At 48.4% G+C, this 10,781-nt stretch overlaps 1 protein-coding gene across 1 annotated transcript in view; it reads right to left on the bottom strand.

Moving 5' to 3' along the window:
• The window catches only part of RUSF1 (RUS family member 1), a 13,292-nt gene extending 3,408 nt beyond the window's left edge, over window positions 1–9,884 (bottom strand). Inside the window, exons 1-6 of the mRNA XM_081818865.1 lie at window positions 9,535–9,884; window positions 9,007–9,121; window positions 4,808–4,853; window positions 2,952–2,984; window positions 2,757–2,862; window positions 353–547 (exon numbers count right to left, since the gene is read on the bottom strand). Coding sequence (XP_081674991.1) covers window positions 353–547; window positions 2,757–2,862; window positions 2,952–2,984; window positions 4,808–4,853; window positions 9,007–9,121; window positions 9,535–9,834 — 795 coding nt within the window. The 5' untranslated portion in view covers window positions 9,835–9,884. The remainder of the gene's footprint in view (window positions 1–352; window positions 548–2,756; window positions 2,863–2,951; window positions 2,985–4,807; window positions 4,854–9,006; window positions 9,122–9,534) is intronic.
• Window positions 9,885–10,781: the final 897 nt, after the last annotated feature.

Below are 10,781 nucleotides of genomic sequence, written 5' to 3' on the forward strand. Positions count from 1 at the left end.
CTGGTCAGGTGAGGGGCTGGGTCAAAAAGGCCTACGAAACTGTCAAGTGGAGACCTCTGGCCAATGACCCCAGCTACCTCACACGCTGAGCACTTTTTGACTTGCCAAGTGCTTTAACATATGGGGCCTCACGTGGTCAGACATCCACCTCCCAGGTTGGGGCTATGGCCCAGAGAGGGCGAAGGCCAGGGCAAGGGCCCACTCTTGGCCACACAGGCAGTGGGAAGGGGCTGAGATGATCAGCTTGGACTTTTGCCCCTAGAACTCATGCCCTCAACCTGACTACCTATGTGAGTCGGAGCAGGGAGCACGACATTTCTTCCTGTGTGTCGGTCTCCCAACCCTACCCTCAGGAGCACTCAGGTGCGTCTCTCCATACTCCCAAATCATGGCCTGGCCTGCCTCCCTGCTCCGACTCCCCCCAACCCCAATTCCAGCTGCTCACCTGGCTGCTATCCTTGGCTGACACATCAGCCATGTTGTTTCTCCTGGCCTGGTGCATGGTCAGGGCAGCCCGCGTGGCCCCGCCAGCCACGCTCACAATGCACTAGGTAGGGAAAGGGAGAAGGAAGGTCAGAATGGCCACGTGCTGTGGCAACATAGGCACGTCTGTAGCTGAGCCAAATAAATGACTCAAAGCAGTTTGAGAAAACCAGGCATCAGGTGACCAAACAGCAAAACCCTGAATGCTGTCCTTGGGTATCTCATTCTCATCCCCACACTTCCACTAGATCCACCTCCCCTCTTATTCCTGGAGAAAACTAAAGCCCTGCCTGTCACACCTCCCTGTGGCCTAGTCCCAAGGAACTCCATTTATTTCCCCAAGGTGGAGGCCCAAACACTGTTCTTAGCCCACAACTTCTCCAACCCCCAATTTCTACTTTGGCTGTACCTGCTCCTTTGCTAAGCTCCCAGGCCCAGTCTGGTTTCCAACTTTATGCTTCCATTCTGCCTGTAACTAACTCCACTCTCGTCCTGTCCCAGTGGAGGCCCAGTCAAGTCTTCCAGGCCACTTCAAAACCCACAGTGATGGCCCTGACCTCCCAGGACACCTGGGCCTCCTCAATCCCTGAGATCTAGGATGGTAGAACTCATCAATGAGGGTCACTGATCACTGTCATCCATCTCATATTTATCAAATCTTTTTTAGATGCCAGGCACAGATTTAGTGCTGTGATAGAATTCAGATATAACCCTTGCCCTCATGAAGTGTATAAATCAATAGACAATAAATAAACAAGTTGTCACGCAGGCAGAAGAAATAATTTGTTCAAAGGTTAAGAGGAATATGGTACAAAATGAGGCTGGAGTGACCAGATCATGTGGACCTTGTTAAGGAGCAATGAGGGCAGGGAAGTGACCGGATTTGATTTCCATTCTTAAAAGGATTATGGGCTGCTCTGAGAAGTAATGAAGAGAGGTGAGAATGGAAGCAGGGAGACTACCTAGGAAGCAACCATGCTTTTTCAGCAACAAGGAACCACCAGATGGAGGTTTAGCTGAAGGGAACACGAAAGTAACAGTGGGCGGGGAGAAGGCATGGATGACAGCCAGGCTTCTGACCAGTGTACCTGGGATACGGAGGTACTAGTCACTGAGACTAGAACTCGAGAGGGTGGGAGGTGGTCAGGGAAAGTTCATGGCCCTATCCTACTCCTTTATTTGACAGATGAAGAGACTGAGGCCCCAAAGGCAAAGTATAATGCATAATTTCAAACAGATGGCAGAGGTCACAATCGTTGGTCTACAGCTACAGCCCTGGTTTTCTCTGGTGTTTCCTGCCCTGGAGTTGGAGGGGGTGCTCAGGGCAGTGTGCCTGGGCCAGGGACTGGTACCTGGGCTAAATGTAATCCACCACAAAGAACTGTTGTATCTGAAATGTCACTAGTGCCTTGTGGAGAGCCACTGCTCTGAAGTGATTTTGAATAGATAGATGGGCTTTTGAGATGGATCTTATGTCTTCTTGAGTCACTGCTCTGTGCCAGGTACTTAACCCTCTGGTGAAGACAGGCTAAGCTCTTTGCTGAACTTTGCTATGCCTCAGCTTCCTCACCTGGATGCGGCCAACCTGAAGGAACTGTGAGGGTGAGCAGCCTGGCAGAGAGGAAGAGCCCACGTTCACCCCATGTGACCCTCCAGCCTCACAACCACTTCATGCTGTCTTGCCCCTGGACCTTGACCCACACTGTTCTTTCTACTCAAAAACATCCACCCTTCACCTTAAACTCAATTCTTCAGGACCCAGGCCTAGGGAAGGGGCCCATCCCTTGACTAGGCCAGAATCCCTGCTCAACCCTCTTGTAGCCCCCTACACTTCTCATCTGGAATACCTGTAGCTACAATGTTATAAACATTTGTTTAATTATGTGCAGCTTTCTTCAAAGAAAAAAATGGGAGGGCCTATATTTTATGCCAAACATGCAGTAGGCACTCAATAAATATTTTCCTGAAAGAATGAAAGCTAGCCAGGGAGCTGGTCCCAAGATGTTGACATTGGAGCACCTCTTCTATCTTTCAGCTCAGAGCTCCTCACCAATCCTGTGGTTTCAGACACTGTCTTAGACTACGTGAGGCACTATTTGGCTGGAGGAGAATCAGAAAATATGGTTGAGTTCGAGTAGAAAAAAATCTGAACTTCTTCATTTTTCTGCAAGTGCTTTGAACACAGGGCCCAGGCTGGTCTCACCTGTGGGCCCCAGGTAAGCCCACACACAGCATCACCAAGGCAGGTATAGGGGTGCCCCAGAGGTGGATACCTTGGCCAGGTTGCTGGTACAGATGGTCATGGTGAAAAAGACTGGATATATGGGAGCCATAATCTCGAGGAACATGGCTACATCGTTGAGGATATCAGCAAAAAGCCTGGGGGGAGGGATCAGAGGTTAGAGATCAGAGGTAAGAGACCTTCATAATAGAAGACTTCCCTCCCCTCTGTCTCAGCCCCTCCTTACCTCCACTGCTTGGCATTGCAGTCCAGTTTACTCCTGTTGGGGAGGAGACGTTGGTTTGCAATTTGAATTTAAGGAGAAAACACATCCTGTGGGCAGGCTGAGGTAAGGTCTGAAGGACTCAGAAAAATCCATACCCCAGGCAGACATCTGTCCCAACACCCTGTCACTGCTGCCTGAAATACCATTAGCTGGGAGGACCTTCAGTGGTTACTTAGTGTTTGCCCTTCACTAACCCATGATGCATCAGGGAAAAGAAGTGATTGTCTTGTGGTTGTTCCCCACCCTCTGGCCCTCCTCTGGGAGAAGCCATCCCTGGGTCCCTCTGACAGCTCCCCACCCCTTCCTCCCACTTGATCGAGGGTACCCAGCAAGAAGTCCACATATTTTGGACTGGTAAACAACTACATTTAGTGTAACCCCCCAGAGGTTACAGATAAGTAGCCCAGAGAGGGGACATGACTTCCCTCAGATCACATGGAAAGCAGGGGCCAAGGAAAAAAAAAAAAAGATCAAGAGAGAGGCAGGCTCTGACATCTAGGCCTAGGATATTTCTATCACCAAGAGGATAGATGCCTCTTCTGTCAGGCAGAGGGACTCCCTGGCCCTTGCACAAACTCCTGGGGACCTCTTCTCCAACAGAGGGTGTTGTAGCCCCAGACCAGCTCAGAATCTGCAGCATTAGCCCTGTCCCTTACTTTAAAATCTCCTGGAGGGAAAAGGAGCATTCCTAGGTGGGGTATGGGACACACATTAGAAACTTCTGCGGGAATAAATGGCAAAGGCAGGACCAGAACACGTGGGCTTGGTCTAGGGCTCTGCCCAATAAAGCAGCCTGATACTAACAGTTATAAGCTGTGCAACTTGGGTAAGTGACCTCCCCTTTTAGGTCTGCTAAAATGTACACATTTAATCCTTCTCTACAAAGTTGCTCTGAGGATGAGAGAGGATATGTAGAGAGCTTGTGAGGCACAGAGCTGTTAGCAGCAGCTAACACTTATTAGTGTTAATAATAAGTGTTAATTTTATACTTATTATGTGCCACAATATGCTATGCACTTTGCATAAACCATCTCACTGCACACATTGTAGGTAGTGTCTGCCTACAATTAATTGCAGATACTAAATCACTCCTGAGGTTGCCCATTACTGACATGAGGAGGAAGAAGGCAGCACAAGATCCTTAATTCCTGGGGCGCCTGGGTGGCTCAGTCGTTAAGCGTCTGCCTTCAGCTCAGGTCATGGTCCCAGGGTCCTGGGATCGAGCCCCGCATCGGGCTCCCTGCTCCGCGGGAAGCCTGCTTCTCCCTCTCCCACTCCCCCTGCTTGTGTTCCCTCTCTCCGTGTGTCTCTGTCTGTCAAATAAATAAATAAAATCTTAAAAAAAAAAAAAAAAGATCCTTAATTCCTTCTAGATAAATGGTAACGGATGACCTGCCCAAGTGTACTCCCCACTAGGCTCGGCAAAGTCCAATCAAGTATCTGAGCCACCAAAGTAGCTTTTGGAGTAAAATCACTCCTTTTGAATTCAGCATTGTCCCGTTCAGGCTTCTCTTTCAACAAGCAAACAGAGGACACTTAGAGCCTTGTGGCTGTATTTTTCCACGATGGGCAGCAGAATGGCAAATCAGTGCTCTTGAAGGCAGGCGCGATCATAACAAAGGCTCTCTGGCTTCATTGCTAGGGCGAGCCACCTGGACTGGGTACTTACTAAGTAAATACCTTAGCTCTGATGAAATAATTGCTAAATCTCCCCTCCCTTGGAGACTGGTAGGAGAGGAGCTGCTGAAAATACAGCCAGGGATGAGACACGTGACCCCCGTCTGGGGAGAGTGGCCAGACCAGGAAGACAAACTCACCCCTTCCACCAGGCAAAGATGATGCGGCCCAGCATGCCAGTTGAATCTGGGGGAGAGAGGCACTGGTAAGGAACAAGGAAGAGCCTTGGGGGCTGTTGGGCCTCGCAGACCCTGGCACTGAAATGGCCGATTCACCTTGCATCACTGCTCTTAGGAACTCAGTTTGGCAAAATAAATATTGGATAGACAGAGCTGTATGATGGGGTCAGAAGTGTCTAGACTTAGCAGTTCCTCAGTATGTACCCAAGAAAACTATGTGCCCATGCACACCAAGAGACATGGACCAGAAATACCCTTTGCAGCATTGTTCATAAACAGCCAAAGACTGGGAATAATGCAAATGCTCATCAGCAGGAGAATGCATAGACAGATTCTGGTATATTCACTCAGTAGCATATTAGATAGCAGCAAAAATCTAATGCACAACTACTCATATCAAAATGGGTGAATCCTAGTATTATAATATTGCATGAAAAAGTAAGCCATGAAGACTACATACAGCAAAATACACTTTTCATAAGGCTCTAAAACGAAACAATACAGTGTTTATATATATATGCATATATATATATGGAAAAACTATTAAAAAAAAAAAGGAAAAGCAAGAAATCCTGTGTGGAAAGTTCAGAGGTTATTGTTGATATTCTAGCTCTTAGGTTGGGCCATGGGTTCACGGGTGGTCATTAGAGTATCAATTAAAAAAAAAAAAAAGGATTTGAATTACAGTTTGATGACGACAGCTGGGGGTGTGGGGCAGAGGGAGAGGCTTCCTCAGGCTAGACAGAGTCAGAGAAGTCTCCAGAATCAGCTAGACCTTCATTTGCACAACAATGCTTACTGGCTACTTAACTCTGTGCCAGGCATTATAAGAGGTAAGGGGATACCGTGACCCAGAAGGTCATGGTTCCAGACTCAAAACACAGCATAAAAGCAAACAGCAATCGGTATGAGAAACACTGATTTAGACCAAGGATCAGTTAACTGTGGTCTACAGTCTTCTGCGCCCTGTTTTATAAATAAAGTTTTATTGGAACATAGCTGTGCCCATTCATTTACAGACTGTCTTTGGCTGTTTTTGTGACACAACGGCAGAATCAGTTGCTGTGACTGAAACTATACAGCCTGCAAAGTGTAAAATATTTACCACTTGGTCCTTTACAGAAGGTTTTCCACCCCCTGATATAAACCCCTTATATTGAGAGTAGCATTCATTAAGTTCAGCAGGGGGATCACAAAGGACTGTTTTAGAACCAAACAACTGGGAAGGCCTCATACAGTGGATACTGGAAAGCAAAGATACAGTAGGCAGAAGACTCCTGACTTGTTTGAACTCGAGGGTATGGACCCTTAAGGGAATGCAAGAAGGGAAACTAGGTTTTGGGGAGGGTTGGGAGTATCCTACAACATAAAAAGGTGGTGACAGGCTGGCCTTCCCCATTCTCCACTGGAAAGAGCGGGTACTCACCCCTCGCCCCAACCTCCATCTTTGGGCAGTGAGGCCTTCTACCTAGACATCTTTATGAAACTCGGGGCCTGAGGAACACCAGTAAACAGGCTGGTGGTCACCTGAAATCCCTCCTCCTTTCAACCTTCACCACAATCCTATGAACTTCTGAGAGATCCTCCCTTTCATAGATGAAGTAACTAAAGCTCAGAGAAGCTAGATCAACAAAAATGGGACATTTTATGAGAAAATCTGGATTTCCAGCTTTTCTGCAAGAACCTGAAGACATGGCAACCCTGAACCTATCTTCCCTTACCACCACAACTGGCTGGGGCTGAGCGGTGGCTACTTCAGATGAGGCATATGTACATTTCTTACTGGGCCTGCTCCACTTCTCTATTTCTGTCCCCTGTATATCCCTGGAAGTAATACCCAGCAGGTGGCTTTATAGGCTTCCTCTATCACCCACTTTACCCTCTTTCTTTCAACTATATTTTATTCTCCACAAAAATTTTATTGTTCCACTTAAGATTCTTGTATTGGCTCAACTTAGTGACACTGAACATGGCAAGGTTACTTTTACTTGTTGACAGCTCACTGGGCCAGACTCTATTTTTCTTCCCTCTGACTGCACACGCATCCAATAGGGTGTATGTCCTGCATACAAGGGCCACTGGGTAGAAAGGGGACCTACTCTATGTTTCATCAGCAGTCTGCAGGGCCCTTGTCAGAATCTGGAAGTTGGCACTAGGATGCAAGAATGACACATACCTTCCCTGTATCTGAAAGTCAACACTGTCCGCTAGATAGGAATCTTAATTCCCATTTGCTCTTCTTTGCCTCACTTACGGTTAGCTGAGCTATACGATCTAGAAACTTTTGAGCAGTTGTAAGGGATCAGCTGTCCACAAATTGTACTAGGCTCCACTCTAAATCCCACTGGCAAGAATGTGGCAGTTAAGAGTGGGACACAGGAGTCAGTCGGTCTGGGTCCAAATCCTGGCCCTACGTTAACTTAGGCAAGTTACGAAACCTCTCTGAAAAAGGGACTAATAATGGTATCTACCTAATATGGCTGCTGTAGAGATTAAATTACATATTACATGTAAGTGTACAAAATTCCTGGCATACAGTATAGGCTGTTAAAATATTAGCTGCTAGTAGTATTACTATTGTTAGTTATGACAATTAACACCACGTTCCACTAAGAGATCTGTAACCAAAAAGGACTTAAAAAAAATTCCAAGGGAGTTTTTTTTTTTTTTTTCCCCCAAGGGAGTTTCTTATATAAAGCTCCACATACAAATTTCCCAGGTTTGATGGAAATGAGTTTGGAAACTCTTTTCTAGTTAAGGCTTCCTTTAATATCAACAATAGGCTTTAAAAAGTGGGTATTTTTTTTCCTCCCTTAAAATGGTCTTATTTTTTCTTAATACCTTAAACACATATATGGGCAGCATGTTGGTGGTAAGACTAGGGTGCTTAGAAATGACATGAAAACATCAATTACTGATTCATGTTCCTGCTGCATTCCAAACACTCAGCCAACAGAAGAGCAACAGAAAAGGTCCAAATCAAGCAGTTTGGTGTGACATATGAAAATGAATCCGGAACTAAACCTCCTGGGTTCAAATCCATGCCCTACAATTTACTGGCTGTGACCCTGGCCAAGTTACTTTTTTGTGCCTCAGTTTTCTTATCTGTAAAATGGGCGTAATGACAATACCTATTTCAGAGCTACTGTGAAGTCAGCATATTTAAAGACTGGCAAATAATAAACACTGTTTGTGTGAACTATTATTATTAAGAGAAGAGATAGCTAGGACAAGAAGCCACAGAGAAAGGCTTCTTTCAAGAGGTGACTCACGTTTGGCCAGTTTGCTCAGTCTTAATAAGGATGTTAAGCAGGAGCCTCCAGATCCTCCGAAAGATCCATGGACACTCACCAGAGATGTGGCCAGGCTCATGCTAGGAGCAGAAAGAGCCTTCCCTTGGGTCTGATTTAAGTTCCCACAGGGAACCAGTAATGAAAGACAAAGGACAATGGAGAGAGCCACAGGCCGTCCTGATGTGGAATCCGTGGCAGTTTCCCTTTTCTTCTCTACCTCACTCTTTAGGTGGCATGGTACCAAACCATATGTTCTATCTTTCATTAGTGGTTTTTCAAAAAGCTGTACACATCCAACAGAAGGTTACTACAGTTATTATCATCATCCAGTATCCCAGAGGTTCTAAAATGCCTTCCGTCTTTCCCAGAACCTCCTCTTTCCTACTCAGGACTAACTACAAAATTGTTTTTTTCTAGAACTGAGCAATTTCCCACATTTCAAGCAGCCGGTCGTTTTATTCAATAACCGCATTCTTAACGCAGTGCTCCACAAAAAGCCTAGGGGTAGAGGAGAGGGGGTGATTAACTTAGGGATATGAGCTCCAGATGATTTAGAGGCTCTGAACAGTGTGGGGAACTGAGTGCGGCTGCAAGGCTGGTCTCAGGATGAGGATATTCTGGTCGTGGGCGACTAATTAATTGTTGAATAAAACCCATAAAAATTCTGTTTTAGGGGCTGGGGAGAGCTGCCTTCCAGATCCAATCAGGAACGAGTCCATACAAATACACATCACAGCCCTGAACTAGAGGCCAGAACACTGGGATGGGGGAAAGGAGGGGTTGGGCTTCCCAGGAGGAGGAAAAAGAGGCCAGTGGGGTGGCAGGGCTGACAGCAGCGACAGGTAAGGTTCCAGGGGCCCAGCTCACCTTTCACCAACCAGGTGGCAGTGGCAGCTGAAACAGAAGCTTTTTCGTTCCCCACCCCTATGCCCAGCAAGACTGCATGGGTGGCCAGGGAGCCTGAGAGGCTGGAAGCAAAGGCCTGGAGAGGAAAAAGGGTGGGGTGAGTGGGTGCCTGGGTGGCTCAGTTGGTTAAGAGACTGCCTTCGGCTCAGGTCGTGATCCTGGAGTTCCGGGATCGAGTCCCACCCACATCGGGCTCCCCGCTCAGCGGGGAGTCTGCTTCTCCCTCTGACCCCCTCCCCTCTCATGCTCTCTCACTCTCTCTCAAATAAATAAATAAAATCTTTAAAAAAAAAAAGGTGGAGTGAGGAGTGTGCGCAGGGGCACGGAGGTCTAAGTTCTATTATCAGCTCTCATAGATGTGTGACCTGAAACATGTCACAGCCCCGCTCTGGGCCTCAGTCTCCAACCTCTACATGCAGACGGGTGGCCCGCATTGTCTCCCTCACCCGTGGCTCCATGCTGCCCCCGACCCCGGTCGGCCAGGCTGACCTGCACGGAATCCCACAGCTGGTAGGGCAGGTAGTCCGGGCTGACGCTATCGGGGAAGCCCTGCGGCAGGAACACGGCCGTGAGCCCCGAGAGAGGCGGTGAAGCGGCCCCGGGAGTCCCCCCTGCGCCGCCGTCCCGTCCTCGGGGTTTTACTGTGAAGGGCCCAGAGAACCCCCAGCAGCGCCACCCCCAAGCCTCCCACTGCAGGCTCCCGTCGGCGGCGGCGAGGCAGCCCCGGGCCGCCCCGGAACCGAACTGCTCGGAGCACAGCTGGGCCGCAGGGCTCCCGCCGTCAGCCATGTCAGAACTCGCCCTGCGCGGCCTCTACACGCGAAACGCGGCCGAACTACATTTCCGGCTCGGCTACGGCGGCTCTAGAGGGGCAATCTTTCTCTGCGAAGGGGCCGCCGGCCGCTGCGTCCTCCTCTGTCCCGCTCAGGATCCCACACTTCCTCCCGGGGCCTCTGGGCCCCGCTGCGGATACCTCAGGGCTGCTCTCTGCCTTTGTTCTCTGTAGCATTTTGTTGCTGGGCCGCGGGAGCCATCGGAGCCCTTGAGCCCGCCAAGTCCTGGAGAGAGCTGCGGTCCTGTAACCCGCAACTTTCAGCTATGGGCGGAAGGGAAGAGGGCATCCCCGGGGAACCGCTGTGTTTGAGACCCAGGACGGCCACAGGGTTTTTTGATTTGGGGCGAGTCAGTGTCCCTCCCTGGGCTTAGGTGCCTTCTTTGTTGTGACAGCAGGGACTATATATTACTCCTTATTTTATGCCCGGCATCTAACACATAGTAGGTGCTGAAAAGATATTATGAACGGGGGCGCCTGGGTGGCTCAGTCGTTAAGCGGCTGCCTTTGGCTCAGGTCATGATCCCAGCGTCCTGGGATCGAGCCCCACATCCGGGCTCCCCGCTCAGCAGGGAGTCTGCTTCTCCCTCTCCCATTCCCCCTGCTGTGTTCCCACTCCCCCTGCTGTGTTCCCACTCCCCCTGCTATGTTCCCACTTCCCCTGTTGTGTTCCCGCTCTCGCTGTCTCTGTCTCTGTCAAATAAATAAATAAAATCTTTATATAAAAAAAAAATACTATGAATGAATGAATGAACAAACAAAGGAATGCATGATGAGAAGTTGGAGCAAATGATCCCCGAGGTCCTGTGCCTTACCCAAGACTGGAAGAGTAGTATTTCTTTTCTTTCTTTTTCTAAAATTTAAATTCAATTTAGTTAACATACACTGTATTAGTTTCAGAGGT

This window comes from Leptonychotes weddellii, chromosome 5 (genome assembly GCF_054177405.1).
Source record: "Leptonychotes weddellii isolate Sample4059 chromosome 5, ASM5417740v2, whole genome shotgun sequence".
NCBI classification, from domain to species: Eukaryota; Metazoa; Chordata; class Mammalia; order Carnivora; family Phocidae; genus Leptonychotes; species Leptonychotes weddellii.